This window comes from Mycena indigotica (assembly GCF_014461135.1).
Source record: "Mycena indigotica strain 171206Taipei chromosome Unknown Mind.scaff0013, whole genome shotgun sequence".
Taxonomy (NCBI): Eukaryota; Fungi; Basidiomycota; class Agaricomycetes; order Agaricales; family Mycenaceae; genus Mycena; species Mycena indigotica.
In genome coordinates this window covers 967335-994115 of record NW_023503012.1, presented here as the reverse complement: position 1 = coordinate 994115, position 26781 = coordinate 967335, and the positions used below count along the sequence as shown (strand labels likewise).

Below are 26781 nucleotides of genomic sequence, written 5' to 3'. Positions count from 1 at the left end.
GGATGAGGAGGGAAAGTGACAGCTCTTGTGGGAAGGGATTCGGCGATTTGATGCGACGACCTCCGGTCACCTAACCAACAGAATGAATTGCAGATGAAACACTTTGCAGCCTCTGACAGGTGTTGTGGAGAAGATTAGACGTGCCTGAAAAAAGGTCTTCGGTTCGCTCTTCGGGCCGACGCGCCGCGGAAGAAAAAGCAGGGTCAAAGCGCATTCAGAGAATATAAAGCAGGACTCTTCTTCATGCCACACACGTACACGTATCCTCTTAACCTTCCAAACACCACACCTCTGAATCAAACAACAAGATCGAATGTCGACTACAGTCCAACCAACCAAGTCCGCGCGTAAACTTACGGTAACCGCATCGGCCGCAGAGTCTGACAGGGAAACCAGCCGCACGTTCGACGAGGACTGTGTCTATCTCCTTACTGCACTGGCGCTCGATGTGCCCGTGCCACCAATCCCTTCATCACCGCAGTTGCCACAGAACGACATCCACTTGAAGCAGCCGCAGACGCGTCCTCGTCCTTCTTAATCATGAGCTCCGACGACGAAGATGGTCATTCAGATGCTGCGCCTGACGAAAACGGCAAATCTGACTCGAGCTCGGAGTCGGAGGCGAAGTGGCCGAGCTCCGGTCCAGGGTCTGTCATGACGAGTGGGCGTAGCGCCGACAGAAGGGGAGAAGACGCCGACGATGAAAAAAGGATTGGTGATTCCCAGATTCAGGCAGTCCAAGCGCAGAAGGGAAGTGATTTGGACAAACTCGAGCAACTGGTGTCCTAGGTTAATCCCGAACATCTGAGATAAAGCTATGCCATCCATAAATGAACGGGAGTAAACTAGCAATTAGTATCGTCGGCGTCAATCTCCCAGATAGACGCGTACGTTGGTGGCTCGACTACTAAGACGCAAATAGGAAACAAAAACGAAATGCTTATAACTGTGGTCGTACATGCAAGTGCCATGAGTAAGATTGAAGGAGACGAACCAAGTGTGGTCAAACTTCAAGTTTACCGATCTAATCCATCTCCTCGTCGATATTCAATGCCTTCGCCCGCTCCAGATCTTCCCAGCTGGGAAGCCCATAGATTTTAAGCAACTCGTTCCAAAGTTTTCTCCTTGCCTGCCGATGACACTCTTCCGCCTGCTTCAGACAGGATTCGCACATAAGGTTCTCGAACGGCGTTCAGTCGCGATACCAGTTATGCACATTTGCAAGGTTTTGTACGCCGTATTCGTCACACCTTGAGACTGGTGCAGCCTCGACGAATGGGATGTGAGGGAAGGGAAGGATAGGGGGACAGGCCAGGCACTGTTTGGTGTAGCTGACTATGGTCGTTTCCTGGTCAACGGGGCTGAGGAGGGGCAACTGTGGCGAGTTGGAGGAAGTCGAAGGCGGTGAGGAGTACCCAGGAGGGCTTTGGAGGCGATGCGAATAGTGAGTAAGGAGTCGTCGAGCCCGTCTAAGGAGAAGGTTTCCGTCCCAGAGATCTCGTACAGTGTACACAGCGAGGGAAGTAGGGTGGCCGGTGTCAAGATGCTGCAGGGCACGGCGGAGAAGCTGCACATCGGACTTGTGGGAGAGGCGGAAGAGTGGTCTTTGTTGGTGGTGGCTCGAAGAAACTGGATTGGAGCCCTTTCAGATTCCCCGCGCCACAACAAAAGAAAGCGGACACACACCTTGAGTCGAATATGACCCTTAGAAACACCTCTACATCGGCAGCACTGTCATGCAGCTTGACCACAGGACATCCGTCGATGCGCTCCTCGTCGTCATCGGTCACCTCCGAGTCAAAGGCAAGCAGGTCCTTGAACACAGTTGACCTCGCCGCCAACACGCCCTGTGAGACTCAAAACACTCGGTCTTCGGCGCGTATGATCAAATTGTCTTCGAGAAACCATACATCTGCCACGCGTCGTTACGGTCGGCGTTGAGGAGGAAGAGGCAGCAGCAGCGATTTGCATTCATCTGTGGTGGTTGCGGACAACGGATGACCAATGTGACTGTCGTTTGACATGACATCGATGACTTCCCGCCCCGGGCCTGATAGACGACTTGGCCATTGCGCAGCTATGCTTGACTGCAGCCCACTCTAGCTGGATCGCCAATGCAAAAGAGAGTTTGTCAAGTACTCGCTCGAGTTGTTGGTAGGATGATCGTCGCTACACCTAGGGCCGCCCTGCCAAGGTGCCCACAGACGTGCTCGAGCTTGAAAATTGAACCGGACGAGGCCCGGGACCCGACTTGTGCCCGACATGACCGAGTAACCTATAGTTTCAAGAGGAACCGGTAAAATATTACTAGTTATCTTTCATGAGTACAATAGTTATCCTACTATCACATCAAGCAGCCCAAGAAACGGCTTAAGTATGAGGGGGCCTCGTGAGGCCACAACCAACTCGGTATACTTTCTATGCCTAGGCAAATTGACGATCGATTGAATTTTTCGACATGCCCGCATCATCGCATCTTCGGAATTCGGATCAGTATCATGTAACTCTCTTGCCTCCGCCCACCATCATGAACAGACAGCTACGACCCTTGCTCAGGCCATGCCGCGGGAACCATGCCATCAATACCGTGTCTCTGGCTCGCTGGCTGGTTGTGGGTCACGTCCCCAAGGTGGTGCGTGATTCAAATTCGAAGCTTGTCACGATACACGATGAATCCCCATTGACAGCCAACTCATCCCTGTCTGCCAGCAAGTACTTAGGCAACGCAGTCTGGACCGACTCTCAAATCCGCCTTCCGTCTTCTTTTCCTCGTCTCGGTCTCTGTACACTTCCCGACACCATCCAAATGCCGCTCCCGAATATAACTCTACTGTGCGATCTTCGGTGTTTGTAGCTTTATGAACCGTGCTAACGCTTGCGCGAAGCTTCGGCCCGATGCTTATAGGTGAGTAACCTTTGTTTGTCCCCGACCGCACCTTATATTCCAACAGGCGTCGTACTTAATGTGCTGCTGTATGGGGTGCGTCTTGGCACTGTTCTCGCGTCTCCTCCAATCTAACTGGTTCAATAGATCATGGTTACTCAGGTTCGCACCCTCGCTGCTTTTCAAGCTGGTACCCACTTTACCCAGATGTTCAAATACTACCACGAATACCCTCGGTAGGGCCTTATTCACCTTCTCAGTCTATTTCTTGACGGATGATGCATACAGAGACCCCAAATGGATACGCTATTTCGTGGGTCTCTGTTCGAACGCGGCTCATTTACAACACCTTATCGGACATTGACCAGATGCTCTACCTTTTCGTGTTGGCAACGGCAGTGGTGGTGACGCACCTGGCACGGGGGCGGTACCAGGAAAGTCACGGGGAGTGACTTCCGTGACGGGACGCGACGCGCGACGCGTCCAAAGACGCGTCAAGTCAGAGGAGTGAGGTGGAGGCAGTGAGCGGGTGCCGCAGTATCCGCAGTAGTGCCGCAGCGAGAGGGCAAGGCGACGGGCGATACGCGCAGTAATGCGCAGCAGCAACGGGCGAGGCGGTGTTGGCGACGAGCTGGGCGATGCAGGCAACGGGCGGGGCAGTGGCGGAGACGGAGGCGGTGGACCGGCAACGGTTGCCGGCTGCGGATTGATGCCAAGCCCGTCGGTGATCTATAAGTTTAGCGCATATGTCAGTAGATAGACAGTGAATCCGTTGTGATTGCACCCACTGGCTGATTATCAAAGGATAAGGCCTCCGCGAAACGACTACGAAACGGCCTGCTTACCAAAGGGTAGGGGCAACCACGAAACGGCCTGATTATCAAAGGATAAGGGCACCCACGACAACGATAACGATAACGATAACGACCTCGCCGATCCGGGGTAACTGTATTAAGAAGCGCCAAGACTTTCGATTGACACCGGACCCGATAACGCCGTCGGTCCGACTTTAATTCAGCACTACTGACTACACTCTCACGACCTTTGCCGCCGCGCGGATTGGACTACTACTATATCAACACTACTCTACAATTCTTGTACCGACTATTACCAGGTTGCAACTATCATATACCTTGATAGGAGCCCCCGAACTTGCGCGCGTCATCATACGGACTGAAGGACATTGTATTTGTTGGAACTAGCTATTGGTTTGGGTGTTTTGTGTTGTGTTGAGGGTTGTAGCTGAGTCTAGCCCTTCCTCCTTCCCCACCACCCATCACCTGTTCTCATCATCTCCCACCCCACCCTTCGGACGTATTTCGAGCGTTTCATCTGGAGCCCACCGCGAGGGGGTTCATCTGGAAATTATCAACAAGAAATTATATTGTGTTGAACACATATAACCACGACTACAAGACTATCGGCTGCGGATATCGCAAGACAATTGGAACGAGACAAGACACGTGACCGCGCAGAGCGTTGGACAAGATTACGTAACACACAAGACATATTTGGACATACACCACCAAGCACAACACAGACACTTGAGGTTGCTGAAGAAGATTCCTTTGAAATTGAAGAGCACATATTGACTGTGCTGCCCTCAATTGTTGAAGAACCAAACATAGAAGAAGAGCAGGACTTTGAACAAGGATCTGGAGACTATCACCACTGGGAACCATTGATTGGTAACAGGAACACAGCCACTCCTCCCTTAAACATATCAGCATCAACAAGCAACTCACAAGAGGTGGAGCAAAAGGAAAGAGTTGGAGCTTGGGTTGAATTATTGGCATCAGCACTTAGGCCAGACCCAGAGGAGATCCCTGAAGGAACACCAGAGGAGGAGCCAAAACAAGAAGAGCAAGAGCAGGACATTGGAGAACAAGACTTTGAGCAGGCTTTAGGTCTAGACTATCAGAACCAGGACAACTACCATAATTGGGACAACCAACTGCCATACACAGTACCCATACCTGGTTCACCAAGTTCAAGTTCATCCACATCCTCATCTACTGTTTCATCCAACAATAACAACCAAGTACCAATGGCTGCCAACCAGGCTAGTAATGGGACAAACTCAGCCCCATTCAAAATACCAAGACCATGGGAATCAGGAGTTCCTAGGTTCACGTCAGAGGACAAAAATGATTTGATGGATTTCTTTGATCAGGTTGATGATATCATTTTCCTGGGGAAAGTCAAACAGGACCAGGAGAAGAAGACATTGATGACCAGTTACCTTTCCAACAAAAGGAAGGAGGAATGGAGACTCTTGCCAGAGTACATTGATGTGACCAAGACCTATGAGGAGTTCAAGAATGCAATCAAGAAAGTCTATCCTGAAGTGGAAGAGGACAGAATGGGCACATTGAGGGATCTGGAGGAACTATGTGACGAATATTATGGCATCCGTCACACTCAAGAGGGAAAACTTACCCGATTTGGGTTGAAGTACAAGGCCTTGATTAAGAAGCTTCAGGACAACCCTGCTATTATTCTGAACAAGGAGGCTTGCACCAGATACCTGGACACCCTGGAGAGGAGTTTTGCCAAATCTCTGAAGACTGCCATGAATACCAGGAATATTCTCAAGGAAGAATTTGCACCAGCTGCAGGAGCAGTAGTGACTGCAGACAGGAAGGAGGATCCTATCAAGCTGGAGGACCTCATCAAGTTGGCAGAGAGATATGCCAAGACTAGTGGAGGGGATGCTACTTATGATGTCAGCCCACCTGATATCAAGAGATCAGAGAAATTCCCACGCGTCAAACTGGAGGAACGTGATGTCAGACTTGATGATCTGGAAGGACAGGTGTCTGGTCTGAGGGACATGGTTGATATTGGACAGAAGCAGACTCAGTCTTCAATTGAGGAGCTGGTCAAGGCTTTCCAAAATCAGAAGAATTATCCACCACGTGACCGTGACGATCAGGATCAGCGTGACAGGGCACAGAACTCCTATGGACAACAAGACAGGGGATACAACAGCAATAGAAGTTATGGAGGAGGCATGAATAGAGGTGGAATGGGTGGTGGCAACAGCAGTACAAGTTGCTATTACTGTGGAGATACAGACCACTTTGCAAGAGATTGCCCAAGGAAGCATCAACATCTGATGAAGGGTTGGATTGTGGTGGAAGATGGCAGACAGAGATTGTCTGATGGCAACATCATTCCAGCAGGACCAACACCAGCAGCACTCAGAGTTGAGGAGTATTGGCAGAGGAAGGGAGCTGCAGGACAACACTATTATGGTGATGGGCCATCAGGCATCAATGATGATGAGTTTGATCTGCTCAGGGATGAGGTTAGGACCATCCATGTCAAGCTCAGTCAGCTTGCAGATAATGGAGGACCCACTTCAAATAATGGGAGATATGCAGCTCAACCTACCTATATGGCACAGAATGCACCAGCACCAGTGGTTTCTCAGCAACCACCAGCACAGACTATGGATATGGAGGCACTTGGGAGAATGGTCTTCAACATGATGAATGCACAGAATGGAGCTTCTGAGCAATTTGCACAGCAGAAGAAGGCCAAGGGCAGCAGTTCACAAGGATCGGGTTTTTAGAGACCTCGATGAAGGAGGGCCAGCATCATAGGCCACCTGAGAGGGACGATATTGATGAATTAGAGGAAGATGAAGACCCAGAACCACCAAGGCCAAGAGTCAAGAAGGCTAGAGTTAGCAAGGAGATGAGGGAACTGCCTTACAAGTTTGTCCAAGTTGGAGGTGGGGCTCGAACTCAGCCACCCAAACCAAGACAACCTGTGCAGGAGGACGAATACGACAACCGCGCTGGGCCGCTTCAAGTTGAAGGCACCCATTCAGAGGGAAGGCCTAACAGAGGAGATATTGGGCAGGATCAATGACACAGAGGTCACCATCAAACTTGGTGATTTGTTTGGGCTTAGCAAGGACTTACGCGAGCGTGAGAAAATTCGTCTCACCAGAGTCAGAGAACCAGTAGATGCAGAGGGCATGCCTGGGAGGTCCTTTGCTTCAAACACAGCACAGTTAGTGCCAGAAGAGGAAGAACTCAAGCTGGACAGTGATGCAGTGGAAATGGGAGATTTGCCAGGAGTAGCAGGAGTTTTTATTGTCAACACTGATGTGGATGGCATACCAGCTGGATCTATGGTGGCACAGGACCCTTATCTTCAATATCTTGAAGGATTGGAGGAGGATGAATCACCAAGACAGATCTATGTTGCCAGAGACTCAGAACCACTCAAGGTCACCTACCCACATATCCATGCAAATGGGCCAATTGAATGTGTTTTGGACTCTGGATCACAAATTGTCTCAATGTCATTGGAGACAGCTCAACTATGTGGTCTAATGTGGGACCCCTCAATCAACATATACATGCAGTCAGCAAATGGACAACTGGAGAAATCTATGGGATTGGCAAGGAATGTGATGTTTAGATGGGGAGAACTCAAGCTTTTCCTTCAAGTTCATGTCATAAAAGGACCAGCCTACAAAGTTCTACTGGGCAGACCTTTTGATGTCTTGACCAGGAGTAGGATGGAACATGAGGGAGAACATCAAATCTTGACTGTGACAGACCCCAACACTGGCAGAAATTGGACAGTACCCACTTTTGACAGGACCAAGAATGGACCTGCAGCACACAGGGTCAAGGAGCCTAAACCATCAGATTCTATAGAGGCCAACCTAGGGGATTTTCAACAGCCTTCGATGAATTGGCAAGCATGTGCCAAGGAGAAGAAGCCATGGTCATAATTGGCTTCAATGAAAAGGGAGAAGCAACGATCGATCAGTTATACAGACCTAATGGCGGCAAAATGGATTCAAAGAAAATAGTGGAGTCTTATCTGGCAGCATCCAAGTCAACTGCAAATTGTTTCAAGGAAGATGCAGAGGCAGCAGAATTGTTTGAGAACTATCAACAGCAGAAAGTGGAACATGTGGAGGGAGTTCCATATAAAGTCTTTGCCAATGTGGTTGCTGAACCAGTTGCCAAGTCTGGGAAGAGCTCAAATCAGACGAAAGATGGGGAAACTATGCACACAACCCATAGGATGGATGGTGTTGAGAGGTGCTTCTGCTGTCAATCAATTGATTTCATCAAACCGATTGATGATGTATCAAACCATCAAGAACAGGATGGTGTGGCCTCTGTATTTGCTGGAAAGAAGTACAAGCCAGTAGGACTCAAAGTCAGGCCTGTTTACACAGAGCTGCCAGACAGATATAGGATCAAGAGGGAGATCAAGGGTGATCCATTGGCTGGTATGCCACCTTTGAATCCAAAGCCACAAGGATATAGGGAGGGCAAGAGATACACCAAGGAGAGAGCAGAGGATATGGAGAAGAGGCATGCTGATTTCCTTCAACCTGAGGAGCTCAAGATGATGCATGAACTGGTTGGGAATCATGAAGAGGCCTTTGCTTGGACAGATGATGAGAGAGGCAGCTTCAGACATGACTTCTTTCCTCCTGTGGAGTTTCCTTTGGTTGAACATGAGACATGGGTAGAAAGGAGTATCCCAATTCCAAGGGGACAATTGGAGGAGTTTTGCAAGGTCATCAAGAAGAAGATGGATGCAGGAGTGTATGAACCATCAAATGCATCATATAGGAGCAAGTTCTTTGGAGTTATCAAGAAGGATGGGAAGAGTATCAGACTGGTTCATGCTCTGGAACCTCTGAATGCTGTCACTATTGCTCATTCAGGAATACCACCAGCAACAGAGGAACTGGCAAACCATTTTGCAGGAAGAGCATGTGGAGGATGTTTGGACTTGTATTCTGGCTATGATGCTAGGGATATTGCTGAGAGTTCAAGGGACTTCACCACATTCCAGACACCATTTGGAGCTATGAGACTAGTCAAGCTACCCCAAGGATGGACCAACAGTGTTCCAATCTTCCATGATGATGTGACATATATTCTGGAGGATGAGATTCCCCACGTCACCCAGCCCTACATTGATGATGTACCTTTGAGAGGACCAGGATCAAGATATGAGCTACCGGATGGGACACCAGAGACAATTCCAGAAAATCCAGGAATCAGGAAATTTGTATGGGAGCACTTCCAAAATTTGAACAGGGTTGTGCAGAGGATGAAATATTGTGGAGGGACATTTTCTGGAGCCAAGTCTATCCTATGTGCAGAAAAGTTCCATGTGGTGGGACATCTGTGTTCATTTGAAGGGAGGACTGCAGACTCAGACAGAGTTGGAGTTATTGCCAGATGGGGACCATTGAAGGATGCCTCTGATGTTAGGAAATTTCTGGGAACTGTGGGAGTACTCAGGATGTTCATCAAGGACTATGCCTTACTGGCCAGGCCTATCCAGAAGCTGGTCAGGCAAGATGTGGAATTTGTTTGGGGAGAAGAACAGGAGAAAGCTATGGACAAGCTGAAGCAAGCTTTGATCAATGCACCAAGTTTGAAGCCACTCAACTATGAATGGGACTCTGACATAGTCATGGCTGTGGACACCTCATGGATGGCTGTAGGTCTTCAGATCTATCAGTGTGATCCCAAGGACCCAAAGAAGCGCTACTATGCCAAGTTTGCATCAATACCTTTGAACAAGAGGGAGGCAGAATTCTCTCAGCCAAAGAGGGAGTTATATGGTCTCAAGAGGGCATTGGAGGCTATGAAGTACTGGTTGTTGGGTTGCAGGAGACTGGTCATTGAGACAGATGCCAAGTATATTCAAGGAATGTTGAACAACCCTGGGATGGGTCCAAATGCAACAATCAACAGATGGATTGAGCAGATTCTGATGTTCAAGTTCAAACTCAAGCATGTCAAAGGAGCAACATTTCCTCCTGATGGGTTATCTAGGAGAGAGGCACAGCCAGGAGATGAGATTTGGCCTCCAGACAAGGATGGTTTTGAACCTAGTCAACCACCAGAAGAACATGAAGACTGGGATTATGACATAGATCAACCCCTGGGCTTTGATGACTTCAAATGTGACATTGACACCAGAGGAGGATATGCTCAGGAGTTGGTTGATTTGGCTACATCTGTCAAGGATCTCAGCAAGGAGATTGGTCAAGCACAAGAAGAGAATAGAGCATACAACAATTGTGTTCAGGAGGCATATAAGGCTGAGGGATTGGAAATGCCAGCCTATCTTCAAGCAGATTTGCATGAGGAGAAATTATTGCCAGATGAAATTCTCAAGGAGGAGGAATCTGAGAGGGAGCCATATGATGAAGAACATAGGAGGAAGAGTGTCAAGATTCTGGAAAATAGGTTGGATTTGGTCAAGAAATGGTTGAAGGACCCTTTGAAGAGACCACCAGGAATGGAAGACAGTCGCAAGTACCAGAATTTTGTCAGCCTGGCTTCAAAATTCTTCTTAAGCAAAGAAGGAAAATTCTACAGAAGAGGAGTTAACTCTATGCATCAGCTAGTGGTGGAGAAACCATATAGGATGTATATGATGAGAGCAGCACATGATGCCTTGGGACACAGGGGGAGCATATGCAACAAAGTCTCTATTGGAATTGAGATTTTGGTGGCCAGATTTGGAGGGAGATGTAGGGTGGTATATAAAGACCTGCACTCTCTGCCAGAAGAGAAGGCTTAATTTGGTCAGGACACCACCAGTTGTTGCTGCCATTCCAGGAATATTCCAGAGGATTCACACAGATGTGATGTACATGTCTGAAAAGTCACATGGTTGTCATTTTGTGGTAAATGCCAGATGTGCTCTTTCCAGATATGTAGAGGGAAGGGCTATTAGAGAGCAAAATGCCAGGACTATTGGGCTATTTCTGCTGGAAGAAGTCATCTGCAGATGGGGTTGTCCAAAGGAGATTGTCTCTGACAATGGCACTCCATTTGTAGCAGCAATCAAATGGCTGGAGCACAAATATGGAATCAAGGGCATCAAGATTGCACCATACAACTCGCAGGCAAATGGAATTATAGAGAGGGGACACTGGGATTTGAGGCAGTCACTATACAAGGCTACAGGAGGAGATTTGAGCAAGTGGTACTGGTTCTTCCATCAAGTACTATGGGCAGACAGGATCACCATCAGGAGAGGAATGGGTTGCTCACCATACTTTGCTGTTTGTGGAGCACATCCAACACTACCTCTGGATATATCAGAAATCACCTGGTTATCTGAATTTCCTGATGCCATCATCTCAACTGAGGAGTTGATTGGACTAAGGGCAAAGGCACTGGCAAAACATGTCACCCATGTGGAAGAGATGAAGGACAGGATGCTCAAGGAGAGAGCCCTATCTGCAAAAGAATATGCTGAAAAATACAAAGGAAGCATCAAGGATTACAGATTTGGGCCTGGTGATATAGTCCTGGTTAGGAACTCAGAGGATGAGGATTCAACCAGTGCTCGCAACAGAAGTCGTTGGGCAGGACCAGTAGTGGTCATCAGAAGGACCAAAGGTGGAGCATACATTGTGGCAGAGCTCAATGGAGCAGTCTGGCAGAAAAAGATAGGAAGATTCAGGGTTATTCCCTTCCATCAACGCCGCAAATTGACCGTGGGAACATCCATTGAAGACCTGGTTGATGCATCAAAAGAGTTACTGGATGAATTGGAGGCAGAACCTGAGCAAGATCTGGAGTATCATGGGCCAGATTTCCAATTTGATGGAATCAAGCTTCGCATCAGCAATGCCGAGCGTGCCGAGGATGCCGGAGGCTTGGGATCACCTCTAACACCATTATCAGACTCTGGTGATGAGCCGTTTGACCAGGATCACGAAGATCAGCTCTCGGAAGAGGAGCCGGACGAAAATGGATTGCGGAGATCAAAAAGACCTCCAAAGCCGAGGGAGAGACAATGGAGCTACTGGTTCTATAATTAAGAACAAAGGATCGTGGCAATTGATGGCAAAACACGACAACGTGACTGTGTAGCGCGGGTTTCGAGCTTGAACTCGCTGGCGGCACAAAATCAAGACAACTTTGTCGGAAATCTCGAATTTCACGCAAACTCTTACAAATCGGGCTATAGAGCGGGGGTAAAAATATATATTTTGTGCCCGAAGGCGGAAATACGCAGAGTGGGGGTTTAACGACACATATACGAGTACAGACAACGAACCACGATGCACGAGCGACGACAGCAGATACCAGACGACAACTTACACTATGGTACACGCGGGCGAATCGGGGCACCGCGGTTTTGACAGCGAAACGGAAAGCGACGAGAGCGGGGAGAAGAAATACATTTTGACGCGTGAAGTCGTTGACGCGTTTAGTTGGCGGCGCCGGCCAAGCTGTCGAGATCAATCAACATCTGGTGGCAGCCGGGATGGCGCTAGACGGGACGAACAAGTCAGCAACGCTACAAACAGGAAAGAGAGCACGTACCTGGTCCAAAGGGACGGTCGAATACATCGGGACAGCAACGGTGTAACCAACGAAGTTGAGAAATGCGCTCGCAGCGGACTGCACGCTCGTGAACCAGGCGGCCAGAGGTCAAATCGCAAATGGCGATGGCAGCAAGCTCGCGGGCGGCCTCCTCTTCGTTCTCGAGGGACAACAGGGCTGTAGTACCGTTCACGTCGACGCGAGGCTCAAAACGATAAGCAACTAAAGGAGAAATGTTAGTAAATGAGAAATGAGGGTAAGCGAGACACGTACTGGTGACGGTGCGCTCGCGAAGTTGCTCGGCAGGGATAGTTGGCCCAGGGATGGTTGGCACATGTGGCATCGCGTCAACGGCAACCGCGCCAAGAGATGGCTGGCTCATGGGACCGTGAAGACGTGGCGATGGGCCACGAGCGGCCTCCGGAACTTGGTGGATCGACCGTTTGTTGGGACGATGACCCGCGGATGTGTTGCTGTGGTCGCGCGAGTGCGTGGCGCCAATCGACCCAGCCAGGATCCTCGCAAGTTGGTGGACGACGTGGAACAGGATACCCGCTAACAGAGGCTGGGCGCGCGGGAGCATGTCCGACATAACGAGGGGCGGGCTGAGCGGGCTCGTGCGAGTTGATTGGGACCCAGCGGATGTGATCTTCGTTAGCCACCGGAATGCGAAGAGCGTCGTCAGGGTAATAATGGTGGAGTCGTTGACCGGAAGGGGTTGTCGAAACAGGAACAGAATGAGCAACAGCAGGCAAAGACGAAACAGGAAGCTTTTCGCTCGGCTGAGCAGGGGCCGGCGTGGATTCGCGGACATATTGTCCTTTTGGGTTGAAGACGGGGGCGTCGGGTGAGAGAACTAAACAAAACAGCGGGTTAGTCCGTGTCAAACGCGTGAATATGGGCACGCACCACGTGCCGGAGCAACAGAACCAGTCCGAGGAGGAGAAGGAGACTGGTGGTCAACAGCATAGAGCTGTAAACGCGTCAGGACTTGAAGCAAGACAAGAAAATAACCACGCACCATGGCACTTTGAGTACCCGTTGCCACAGGAGCCGGAGGAGCGTCCAGAACTTCGATATCCGAGTCTTCATCGTCGACTTTTGAGGGGTTAGCGATGGAAGCGGAAGAGAAAGTGGGACGTACCATAAGACATGGCCTCGTCTGCGTCGTATTCGGATGTGCTGGGATAGCGAGGTTTCTTGATGGTGAGCTAGAAGGGGATTAGCGAACGGGAAAGACTAGAAGGAAAATTACCTGGTTGTTCTGTCGACGGCGTTCAGCAGTGCGAATAGCAGCGGCGCCGTCTTCTGCACAACGGAGAGTAAAGAGGAGGCTGTCGGACAAATGTCGAATGGCCTTATATTCCTTGTGGTCGGGCCGTCGAATTGAAACCGCATTTCGAAACAAGACCGCCAGATGGTCGTGACGGCCTGCGCAGGCATGGTGCCACCAGTTGGGGTGAGGAATGCAGTAGCGGAAAATTCATCCGCACGATCAAGCTATAATTCAGTAAGCTAGGCAGGGTAGAGTGAATAGGACGACGCACGGCAAACTTAATGGCCTCAAGCTTAAACTCGGACCGCTCCGTGGCGTCGCTAAACCCGTCAAGCAAGATCGTGCGGGCATAGTTTGATAGGCGAGCCGTGGCATCAAGATCGAATATATCCTTTAGCACGCGTTCCTCGTCGACCATAGCGCGTATCGACTGGAGATTTGCGTGTCGATTGAGAGGGAGCGGATGAATGGTAGCACGAAGGAATATTCCACTGGGGGCAGTGGGTTTTTATTAATTGAAAAGGAAGGGGGCGCACTCAGAACCTATACCTATTTTGGTCAACGCGGAATTAGAAGACCTCGAATTAATTCAATGCCGAACAAGCCGAGCAGCCATATTGGGCAACTATTACCAAATCGGGAAGGGCGCATCAGGCGCATCAAATTAAATATCCGAAAAATAAAGAAGTACAAAAAGTGGCTACCAGTACAGGGCACTAGGAAAATATGGCAGGAAAAGAAAGGACTGGCTAATTCAGCAGGTTGCAGTACTTCATGGAGTGACTGAGGGAGTCACAGTACTGGCAACGCTACGCGTCCTGGCGGAAGCAAATGTTAATTGAAAGGGAAGAGGGCTAGATGGACACGCACCGAGCTTCCACAGCACGAGTCACAACAATCTTCGGCTGAAAGCGCCGGGTTCGTGGGCGCAGCACCTTGGTAGAACGTGTCGATGGTCCAGGCAAGGCATTCGCGTTGCCGCTCGAGCCGCTGGATGCGGGACTCAATGGAGAGAAGCCTCCTGATGGCTGCTTCTTCGCTTGGGCCTTGCTGCGGGGTGATTGCGGCTGGACGCGAGGAGATCGGGTGTGACGAGCTAGAAGCATAGTGAGTCAGTGGGAAGCACGGCGGAGGGTACACGCGTACCCTGCCGTTTCGATTGCCTGCCTGATGGCGACGGTGATGGACAGGGGGATCGAGCACGTTTACGTGGGGCAGCGGAGGAACCCGCTGGAACAGCCTCGAAAGCTGGATTTTGGGTAACAACGGCATCGGTGACTGGATCTGTGCCCGATTAGGCGAAAATATTATGCAAAAATTGAAAAACAATACCGAAGACTTTGAATCGTCCGGGCGGAGTCCACTAAATTGGAGAAGCAATTTGGACACTGGCGAAAGAAGCTCTGAAATACTCACTATTAGAGGTTAAAATTGGTATCAAAATGGGAAAACGGCGTACCGGACGCAGATTTGCCTGAATCAGTGACTATTTCGAGCGCTGGCATATCGGAAGGGGTGCTGGGAGGAGCCGGCGCGGCCTCGGCAGGAGGAGAACAATGCATGGCATCAGAGCCACGCGCATCCGTTCTGGCCTGGCGAAAATGGTCAGAAATGAGAGGAATTAGGACGGAGAATGAAATACCTGCCAGTCGGCCAGGTGTGCCGCATACTCGGCAAGGTCGGCAAGGGCGGCGTCAGGACGTTCGGAGCCGGCGGCATCAGAAGAGACTCTGGTGGCGCGTTTGATGCTGCGAGCGGCACGGCGAAGGCGGGAGATGTCGGAACAAAAGACCACGATGTCTGATAAAATGCGCCCAAACGGGCCTCCAATACGAAAACCGTGACGCGCCATGGCGGTCCGGAGCGCAAACACGCACTCGGCAGCAGATGAATTCTCCACGAATGAGGAAATGGCGTCCTTGAGTTTCAGCTGGACAAATCAGGAGAAGATTACCAAAAGAAGAAAAGCCAGCTAATTACCACTGTGTTGGCTCGCTCCACGAGGAACGTCCCCGATCAACAGGGTCCTGAGGCATGTGCTTCCGGACGTCGAGAAGAATCTGGAGTACAGACTCAAGCTCTGCCGACGAGAGGCGGATAATAGAAGCTGAAGACATTGAATAGAGGAGTTGTTGAATTGAGGAAATGAATGGGCACCGGGCTGAAGATCTGGGATCTACAGATCTCGATTTTATAGCCAAGAAAATACTACAGTCACTATACGACGGCACCGCCTGGCATGGGCAGTGTAGGGCTATGAAGGTGACGCGTCTGGCTGACGGCTTCGGCACGACACGTCGCGGCACGGCAGGGTGACGCGTCAAGGGCTAGATGCCAGGGGTCTAGAACTGGTAAAAATAGCGCATGGCAACCATCACCAAAGAAGATGATATATTCAAAAATAACTACTGGCTATTCCAATTGAGAGCGGGCTAGGGTCAATACGCGCTGCGCGGCAGCCATTCGAATGGAAGGATGGAGGACTCCAGATTCCTCAGAAAGATGAATGAACTGCCCGAGGAAGGAGGGCTTGTGGCACGAGTCGATGAAGGCCTGATACCCGGAGGCCACGAGGCCTTCTGTGGCGCTTGATGTGACCTATGGCGGGTCAGTGACAGAAAAACGTAATAGAAAACGCGCACTTGGAAGCGCTCGATGGCCCCTTGGACCACGCGGTTAACACGACGAGAAGCATGCTCGTAATACGAGTCTAGGAAGAATGAGCAAGTAAGCAGAGGAAGGGGACGGAACGCACCAACGTCTTCAGGGTCCACGCTACCATCGGCAAGACGGCTTGCCAAATCGAAGCGGATATCATCCAGTTCCGCGTTGCGGAAGCTATTAAGCGAGGCCACGAGGGTGATGGGATCGGTGAAGCAACATGAGTCATCACCAGCAGCAGCGCAAGGGCCACAGATGACGCCCATGAAGCGGAACGAGCAAGGGAGCTCCCGCCGATGCAATTAGCACAGTTGATGAGACCCTAGAGGAGGGTTTGACGCGTCAAAAACAGTGAGAAACGCGTAGGCGCACCTGTTGGCGGTGTGTGACAGCTCGGGTCACATCGGCGGCCATCACCGGGTAGGGTTGAGGGCTGACCTGGGAGAACGTGGCCCGGCTTTTGGAATCAATAGAGACGCCCAGGTGATCAGAAATTGTCGAAGGCTTCCACGCCACGGATGCTGCCGCAGTAATGAAGGTGCGAGCACCGTCGGAGGAGGACGTATCTCCAGAGATACTGTCTGGGATAATCGAGTGGTTGGCGCGCAGGCGGACTTCGGAGAAGCTGCGTGAGGCGGGCATCTGAAACACAGAAAAACAAGGGAATATGGACTCAATTAGAGCTTAAAATACAAGCTCGCAACGAGGTAGCGGACTCATACAGAAGTGATAGAAGCGGACCAGCCGGCAGAACGCGTATATTAATTGCCGATCAAGTCAGCAAGATTACATACACAATTTCTAGTCAACAGTACGGTTATGAAGGACGAAGCGTGAGGACGCGCTCGAGATGGGACGAGCGGTTTGGCAACTGGGCCAGGTCGCTGTAGCCGTCTAGGGCAAGGTTGTGGAAAGCTTGAGTTGCAATCTGGGTAAAGTTAGAGCAAGGGATAAGGAAAAATGAGCACGCACCTCGAACATTCCCATGGTCCCTTGGACGGCCCGGTCGACCTGCTCAATCGCGTGATTGAAGCAAATGGCTAAGGGAACAAAGTTAGCTTGGGGCAGAACGAAGGAGAAGACGCACCTAATTGGGTTGGGTCGCTGATCTGATGCGACAATTCCCCACAAACCTCGGTAATCTCTTCAGTACGCCAGTCGCGGAGGGCAGCCATGAAGAGGACGGGGTTGACGTATGAACAATTGTTATGGGCGGCGAGGAGGCAATTGGCGCAAGGGGCACCAAAGGAGCGGAAACGGCAAGGGAGCTCGTGTACGATGCAATAAGCGCATTTGCCGAGATACTACCAAAAATGGTTAGGAGGAGGAATATACAGCAAAAATGGCTCACAGCGGGACGCCAGCGGATAGCGCGTAGGACTTCGTTGGAAGTAACGGGGGCAGGGTGCTCGTGGACACGAGGGAATTCGGTCTCGCCGTGAGGACCAGTGGAGACCTCCAGTAGTGCGGGAGGGGATGGGATACAGAAGTCGGGGAAGCGGGGAGTAATCGTTCCGATGAGAGGGAAACGCGGATCAACCGCGAAGTCGGAAGAATCGAAGTAGGCGGGGTAGGACATGTGGTGGATTGAATGAGATCGTCGCCAAGCGGACGGCACCATTTATAGTACCGGTCCGGCATAGCCACGCTGAGTGAGGACACTCAGGATTTTTCATTGGGGGACATGACGCACCTGGCACGGGGGCGGTACCAGGAAAAGTCACGGGGAGTGACTTCCGTGACGGGACGCGACGCGCGACGCGTCCAAAGACGCGTCAAGTCAGAGGAGTGAGGTGGAGGCAGTGAGCGGGTGCCGCAGTATCCGCAGTAGTGCCGCAGCGAGAGGGCAAGGCGACGGGCGATACGCGCAGTGTGCGCAGCAGCAACGGGCGAGGCGGTGTTGGCGACGAGCTGGGCGATGCAGGCAACGGGCGGGGCAGTGGCGGAGACGGAGGCGGTGGACCGGCAACGGTTGCCGGCTGCGGATTGATGCCAAGCCCGTCGGTGATCTATAAGTTTAGCGCATATGTCAGTAGATAGACAGTGAATCCGTTGTGATTGCACCCACTGGCTGATTATCAAAGGATAAGGCCTCCGCGAAACGACTACGAAACGGCCTGCTTACCAAAGGGTAGGGGCAACCACGAAACGGCCTGATTATCAAAGGATAAGGGCACCCACGACAACGATAACGATAACGATAACGACCTCGCCGATCCGGGGTAACTGTATTAAGAAGCGCCAAGACTTTCGATTGACACCGGACCCGATAACGCCCGTCGGTCCGACTTTAATTCAGCACTACTGACTACACTCTCACGACCTTTGCCGCCGGATTGGACTACTACTATATCAACACTACTCTACAATTCTTGTACCGACTATTACCAGGTTGCAACTATCATATACCTTGATAGGAGCCCCCGAACTTGCGCGGCGTCATCATACGGACTGAAGGACATTGTATTTGTTGGAACTAGCTATTGGTTTGGGTGTTTTGTGTTGTGTTGAGGGTTGTAGCTGAGTCTAGCCCTTCCTCCTTCCCCACCACCCATCACCTGTTCTCATCATCTCCCACCCCACCCTTCGGACGTATTTCGAGCGTTTCAGTGGTGGTCGAATGTGGCATCATTTACCAGCCATTGATAATCCAGTTTGGTGAGTTCTCTATCCTTGTTTTAAGCTGGCCGTGAAGAGTGTTGGCTCATGTCTTTGCAGGCACGATAGCATCCGTCACCAACTTTCCTACACGTTTGTGTTTCTAGTTCAATCGGCCAGCTCGTCTGACTTGAACAAATAATCCAGTATTACCGGGCGGTGAGTTCCCTCATTGAACCAGATATCCTGCTTAAGTCGATACAGACTCGCTTTTAATTGTTCGTGTAGCTTTGATTGACGCTCGTGACTCATATCTGAAAATTGTCCAGGCACTTGTGTCTTTTCCAGTTCAACTGTTCACTGCTTGGCGAATCAAAGGCAATTCATACCTGGTCCTTGAGGATTGTTCCTGATTTTCTTTAGTCATTTCGAACTCGTATATTGTCCCCAGCATCGTCTGTATCCTGGCTCTCGGCTCATTTGGCATGTTAATCATTTCATTCCATCTCCCCTCATTGACAATTGAGTAGCCCTCGGCATAACCACCTGCGTCCGCGTCATTATTGCCGCCAGGTTCGCCAACTTCCGCCACCTGACGCCCACGACGACCGCTTGGCTCATAACCACATGTGTCTGTGACATCGTTCTCGCGGGAGGCATGGCCCGCGCATTGGTACGTTTCGCTATGGATCCTACTCCAAGTCGATATCTAATTCTGTGCATGAAGTTGGCGAGAAAAACGGGATTCTCGCATGTCGACTCGCACATTAACCGGATTGTAAAGCGTCCGTCGTACGCTTATCCAATCATAAATCACACGCTCACACCATTCTCAGTCTCCATTGAAAGTGGGTCGGTCACGGCTGCGGCAGCTATCCTCGATCTGGCCCTAGCGTTGATATTCAGGGTGTGTCCGAGTCGGATTTTATTGCTGTTGCGTTTGGGTAACCATTAATCATAATCATATAGCGGCGGGCAGTGTGAGTTGCATGAATAACCTTGTAGAGCGAAATCTGAGCCCCGCAGGAACTTCATCGTGGACTTCCCGCTCCCCACCCTCTACGTGTGTTCCGTGCTTGCGCTGTATGTTCTTGCTCTGGCGGTGTGGCATTAGCTGACCAAATTTCCGCCAGCATGAACTCCCGGCAGACGAACGATCCACGCCTGTCAGGTTCGCGCTCAGACAGCGAGCGGCGGCGGCCGCAATCTTCAAGTACTGTCCTCTTCGGGCGGCGGGAACAGGGCGACGATCGGGCCAATCGGCGCGGGCATGTCATTTGCGCTCAAGAGCATGAGCGGCGCCGGCGCCAGCCCCACAGAGGCCAAGTACACGCAATCGGAGGTGTATGATGGTCATGTACCTGTGCCCCTGCCTAAAGGGCCTGACCTCGAGACAGGGAAGGTGTAGCTTCAAGTCGAAGTATATGTACGCTGGCTTTGGACGGGATTTACGTTTATAATAGTAATGACAGGTGGCTTCGTGGACAAGCTTTACAAGTGAGAGGACGTTGTGCCAGTGTGCTCGGACCGTGCCAGTAGTCGCGCCCCTGCTGAGAAGTTTGACCTTCAAATTTGTTTACGATCGTCCAATCGAAGTTACTTAATTTCACAACGATTGGAACAAATACGGATACTAAGCACACTGTGCCGCAACATGGAGCCCCCGAGCTGCCCGAATTCGGCTGTAGCCGGTGTCGATCTGGTATCTTCTGAACCAGGTATCGCTTGAACGGTTCTGACGAAGACGAAACTTCAAGTTGCATTTTCGTTTTCCCCTATCCCCGACGCCGGAGTGAGAGTAACATACTGGAATTCATATCTGACTAGCTAAGCCGAGGGATCGACAGTCGCGATACCGGTAGCTTGTCGCGATACCGGTAGCTTTGAATTCGCGAAGGAATCCATGTCACCCGTCTTCCGACTCTCGAGCTCGGAGCAACTGTGTGACGCTTCCGAGTACGAAACCTGGACGTAAATTATGAGATGCGCGGGCCGTTGGTAACGAGAGGATCCCTGTCCTCCTCGGTATCTCTTGCCGCGGATGAGCCTGCGGCGATCCTTTCAAAGTTCTCCCGATAATCATCACATGACTTTTTTTTTTTGTGAAACTCTTGCCAAGTTGGCTCTTCATGCCTTGGCCACCAATGCATCTGCATACATTGTGTCAATGGTATGGGATGTCAATGATGACATTAGTACTGATTATTATTATTATTATTACTATTATATTATGGCTTGTAAGTTGTTAGTACTTGGATAATAATAATAATAATAATAATATGATACTACTCTTATATGATATTCAGATGTTATGTGAATGTATATACATGTTTGGCACTGGCTTTAGCTATTTATTTGCTCCACACTTCCATTTTTGGGCTAATGCTGTGGTAACACTAATTAGGTAAGAAAAGTTGTAAAATATAACCAATCTCAGGTCTAATCACACTGGGGTTTTAGCTAAAAAATCGTCTCCTAAGCAGAATATTACTTTTATATTAAGCAGGTGTCATGTGAATATATGCACATGTTTGGCACTGGCCTTAGCAATTCATTTGCTTCACACTTCTATTTTTGGGATCACTGCTGTTAAAGCCCTGAATTGGTAAGAAAAGCTGTAAAATGTGACCAATCCTCAGCCATACATAAGTTCATGATCTTGCCCCCTGTAGCATAGACACATCATATGGGTCATTTACTGTGCAGTCTGTGCTAATATCTAAGTGTGTACTGAGTATTTTAATTTTCTGACAAATTGATAAATAAGTACATAAAATTTACTTCCTTGGGTTGCAATCTATGGAGACAATAGTAGACCAGATAGTTAAGAAGGCCATTGGGCATGCTGCACCTGTGTGCTATTAGGGTGTTTCACGAAGCGATTTTCGACGCATTTTCGAGCAAGTTTTGATGGCAATTTTGACCTGGATTTCTGACTCATCAAAATCCGAAAAGCGACTTTTGTGACCATGCAAAAGGAGGGTCGAGGCTCCTTTTGCTTTGCTTTGCTTTTCGGACCCAATTTCGGCATTGCAGCAGCCGCTTAGATGAATTGATAAGATTACATCTGTTGAATAAAATTTCTCCTCATGCCCCTCCCTGCTCGTCATATCGATGGCCAATCCAGTTGTCAACACCAAAAAGAGGGCTGCAGCAATCCAGTGGGAAAAAAATCCTGACTGGACTAACATCTCTTTGGCTGTGCTCAAGGATGACCCTAAACTGCGCTTGAAATTGTTTAGTGACTCAACACAGGATGCCAAAAAAGAAGGACGAACCAAGACCGTTGGTGCTGATGGGAAGAAGCAACTCTTTGGCCAGTTTGCCAAGAAAGTCTTCGAACATAGCGATATGAAAACCAAATATCCTGATGTTGTCACCGAATATGAAAAAGACCCTCAACGTTATGCAAGCTTGCTCCAGCAGCGTTATGACCGGTGAGTATTGTATTTGAACAGGCACAGTCTTGTTGAGCCCGTTAGCCTCCGGAAATTGTATCGCGAGTATCGTGGCAAGTTGAAAGAAACAGGGAAGGGTGTCGAGGCCGGTGATGAAGCCTGCAACTCAATTGGTGTGTGCCGTATACAGTTCAGTGAATGCTAATAACAGCAAGCAGTCCAGACTCGAAAGCTTTTCCCGTTCTGGGATGATTTACATGCCTTCTGGTGCGAGTTGCCCAACTACAACCCTGTTGGGGTCTCCACTGCAGACAGTGGTGTTGATCATGCTGCGCACACAGAAGCACTCTTCTCAAGTTCTCGAGCAAGCTCTGCAGGAGTAGACAGCCTAGGAGAGGAAGAGCTTGCTGAAATGGCGAATGACCCTGATGCTGATGACGACGAGGGTGAGGAGCCAAGCAATTTCAGCAGCTATGCATCTTCATTGTTTGGTGGTGAAGGCGAGGAGGATGTTGCCCTTGACGAGGTGAGTCAACCAAATGCTATTAGCGCTGGACTTTAACTAATGCACCAATGAATAGTCTATCCCTCCAAAGCCTTCAAAGACAGAGACCAAGCCTTCCATGCCTCCAGCTGTCTCCAAATCGCGTTCGGGCACAATAAATAAATCCAAGAACACACTTGGACATGCGACAAAAAAACATGCCATTGAGATCTTTGACGACAACACCAAGGAAGAGGCACAATGTATTGAAGCCATGCGTAACGACCGTGTCACACTCAAGCGGAAGGATCAGGAGATCAAGATGATGAGGGTTAGCAACAAACGAGCAAAGCTTGATGCTGAAGACCGCGACAAGGATCGGGCATTTCGGGAGCGAGAGCAGACATACACAGCTCAGCAACGAGACAAGGACCGCCAGCATGAGATCCTGATGGGCCTGTTACAGAGCGGTGTCGATGCGAAGGAACTGCGTGGTATGGGTTTACTTCCACCCTCATCTCTTGATACAAATGACCCATTTAAATTGGGCTATTCCATGTAAGCGTAGACAGACATGTAGCTACTCAAATAATGCATTAGAAAATAAATCTTGCTTGACTTTGCGATGTTTCCGTGCCCCAGTAGACTCTCGCTGTATTTCCTCCCTCAGTCCACTTCCTCCCACACTTGTCTCCTCATCTGCAAGACCTTCGGCTCTACACTCCGCATCCCACTCCTCATCAATGTCATCCGCCTCAATCTCATGTATCATCGCGTGAAGGACAAGGCATGCCCAAATCCACTCGAGTGCTCATTGATGATCTACTGCATTCTTGATCTGCTGGCGGAGACCTCTCAGGCTTTGCCATCGGCCCTTCAGGTATCCGACGGCATGCTCCGATCGAATGCGAACCTACCATGGTTCACATAAGTGTCAGTTCATGTGAGCGGGGGGCAACGACATACATGGGAGACCCAGAAATTGAAGGTTTTGTTGTCCTGCAGTAGTGATGCTGGCTTCTTGAATGGCGTTACACACCATGCCTCGATAGGATACACTGAGTCAGCCCAGATCCATTCGCGCCCTGTCAGTAGAGTTGCATGATGCCGGTATACACACGAGCCAGCGAATGCGGTCGAGTCGTGACAACTTCCAGTGTGGCCGATGACATAGTCGATGATACGAAGGTTGGGAAGGGTAATAAGCTGTGGATAAAATGACTGAGAGGAACAAATGATAGAAGATGCTCACCTGTATATTGAGCGAGTAGTTTGATTTGCGATCGAAATAAGCCTCGCCATGGAAGCCTGGTTTGTCTGATAAGGGCACCAGCGTCCCGTCAACAAGCAACCATCCATCTCGCCATGCTGCACATGATGCTGCTTCCACCCACTCCTTTGCTGCCTCCTTCTCTGCAGCGCTCGGCCAACGAATGTATTCATCGTGAAGGGCAACTACAGCCGTTATAACACGACGTGTTGCCTTCACAACAAGTCCTGCAGACACCCCCTGCCCATTGCCCAACGCTCTCGACTGATGCTGCATTCCCGAAGTGGCCAAACCAAAAGAGCGCGATGACTAGCTGCTTGTCGATGGGGAACTGGTCATGAGGTCCTTCGCTAACGAAGACATGGTGGTCTTGAATCCGCTTGAGAATCTCATCGAAAGTTTCGGGCGATACGCGGAGGTTGTGTCGAAAGCATTTCTCATCGTCCTTCTTGTACAACTCAAGTACAAGATAAAGCTGAGACAGCTTATGGATGATGTTGGGGTTAAGAACACGTGTGTTTTCCAGGTAGACGATGTGTTCCCGTATCTGGGCCAGGTTTTTAAGGTAAAGCTCATCTTGTGCATCGGCCACTCCATCGAAGAGTTGACTCCATGGGAAGCGGCATCTGAATCAATGGAAGAGATGGACGAGATGGACGAGATGGACGAGATGGACGAGATGGACGAAACAGAGGAGAGGGAGGAGAGGTCCGACTGGCGTTGGTTGGAGGGTTCCAGGTCGAATTCGTCAACGGCTATGAAGCTCTCCACAGAGCTCATGTGGTCATCCTGGAGCTCCAGTACCCACTGTCTCAAAGCCTGGACATGCTTGGCGTACTTGAGAATGCTATGCAGCAGTCGTTTGCGAAGAGGGAGTGCTGGCATAGGTAGCAGAGTCCTCGAACGACGCCAGTCGCGGTCACAGCCAGCAGTGACAACAATGGCAACGTGCGGCACTCCATGGCTACAACAGACTGGGAGGGGAACCAAAAAGTGACTGTGGTGGCCCCTAGGGAATGGCACGGGTATACCCACGGGTATCCGAGGGCCTACCCGCACCCGTACCCGCACAGCCACAGTACTCATACCCGCGGGTACAGGTATGGGTTTACCCATGGTTTGGGCAGGCAGGGAGGAAGAGACAGCTTGGTTATTGTCCGGAAGGTGGGATAAAAAGGCTGCACGAGACCAGAGTCAAACGCAGAGCATCTTGGAGACCACAAGGGAGCAAAGCCAGCGGAGTCATCAAGCCACGGGTAAGCCAGCCGCTGACCCGTACCCGTACCCGCGCGGGTAAAACCCGCGTACCCGCGCGGGTATGGCCTACCCGTGCCATTGCCTAGTGGCCCCATTTCACGAAGCGCTTATTTTTGATCATATTTTTGCTCACTTTCTACAAAATTCTACTCGAAAGCACCATCAAAACTTGCTCGAAAATGCATCGAAAATCGCTTTGTGAAACGCCCTATTTTGTATTTAGTGCCATTTTACACAGCTGGGGTGCAGCCCTGTCTAGTATATATAAGAAATAATAGTCCAAAACAATGGCCTTTTTTTGCTGCTTTGATTGATATGCAATAAAATTTGCAAAAATTGTGATTTACAACTTACAAGAAATCCAGTCCTATAATTAAATATCACATACATTGGGACTACTCCCTTCCTAACCATGTTTAAATTTGATAACTCATTAACTTTGCACCAAACTAGTTTGTATACTAACTAGTACTACTTCTATACCTGTTCTATAGTATTTATATACTGTGAATACTCTTCTTGCTCATAGTCATCCCTGTTGGGAATGATACTGTCAGTTGAAAAAGACTTACATATGATACATATTAGACTATCAACCATTAAAGTGATGGGATGACTAGCCTACACTGTCAGGGGAACCTCCCTGTTGGCCCCCCTGAGACGGTCCCAATTCCGATTCTGATTCCGGTCCAACCCCCCCACTCAAGCCTGCGCTATCACGGATCCGTCACCACCCTCCAGCGGCAGCTACAGACAAGCAGTATATAGTCAGCCACCTAGCAGATGGACCCTTAGAGTTTCTTCTCTTTGGATCCTCCCCTGCTAGGACCTTGATCTCAGGCCTCTGGGGTTGCCCTTACATGCACCAATATACGCACTCATAACACACTATCTATATTGTCATATAGTCACAATTTTCAGAAAAAAAAGGCAATTCACTATAAACATGTGACTGACAAGCCCCTTCCAAACATGATCTAACAGAGCAAGTATGCTGCTATTCTAGAGCATTGCATAATATTGATACTGAACTATATACTTGGTGAAAATTGAGGTTGAAAATGCCATAAGTTTATTACACCAAGATCAAATATTATAATATAATATTTCACATTATTATTATTCTATTATACTATAGATATATTATGCTGTGGAGGACAATTACTCTTATATTAAGCAGATGTCTGCTGTTAAAGCCCAAATTAGTAAGAAAAGCTGTCAAGTGTGACCAATCCTAAATTGGAATACAAAGCTGGGCACAGTATCTTGCACCCAGTACCATAACAACATTATATCTAGGGCTATTGCCATGCTAAGACCTAAGTGTGTACTATCAATTTGCCCACAAATCGATAAATAAGTCAATAAAGTTTACTGACTTCAGTTGCAATTTATGTAGATAATAGTAGACCAGACATACAAGAAGATCATTGAGCACCTATTACATCGGGGTTTTTGGGAAAAAGGCAGTCCAAAGCTGGACTTTTTTGTGGCAGATCCAGGCCCAAATACCGATCTCCATGCATGTGACCGGAAATTACAAATTACCAAATAAGGTAATTTCCGGTCACGTGCACAAAAAATCCGCAGTCCTGATTTGACT

At 49.6% G+C, this 26781-nt stretch overlaps 3 protein-coding genes across 3 annotated transcripts; 2 read left to right on the top strand and 1 right to left on the bottom strand.

The window, feature by feature from the left end:
* Positions 1-2559: 2559 nt before the first annotated feature.
* On the top strand, positions 2560-3336 carry MIND_01270100 (uncharacterized protein; the record flags this gene model as incomplete). The annotated part of the gene is made up of 8 exons (XM_037369179.1): positions 2560-2632; positions 2688-2832; positions 2886-2905; positions 2952-2980; positions 3032-3046; positions 3092-3120; positions 3173-3197; positions 3253-3336. 8 exons carry the CDS (start codon positions 2560-2562, stop codon positions 3334-3336), a joined length of 420 nt encoding a protein of 139 aa, XP_037214385.1.
* Positions 3337-21883: 18547 nt separating this feature from the next.
* On the top strand, positions 21884-23213 carry MIND_01270000 (uncharacterized protein; the record flags this gene model as incomplete). The annotated part of the gene is made up of 4 exons (XM_037369178.1): positions 21884-22206; positions 22252-22340; positions 22386-22693; positions 22749-23213. The coding sequence occupies 4 exons, from the start codon at positions 21884-21886 to the stop codon at positions 23211-23213; spliced, it is 1185 nt and encodes a 394-aa protein (XP_037214384.1).
* Positions 23214-23462: 249 nt separating this feature from the next.
* MIND_01269900 (DDE Tnp4 domain-containing protein) lies at positions 23463-24806 on the bottom strand (the record flags this gene model as incomplete). The annotated part of the gene is made up of 5 exons (XM_037369177.1): positions 23463-23564; positions 23618-23857; positions 23904-24106; positions 24159-24547; positions 24598-24806. 5 exons carry the CDS (start codon positions 24804-24806, stop codon positions 23463-23465), a joined length of 1143 nt encoding a protein of 380 aa, XP_037214383.1.
* Between the last annotated feature and the right edge of the window lie 1975 nt (positions 24807-26781).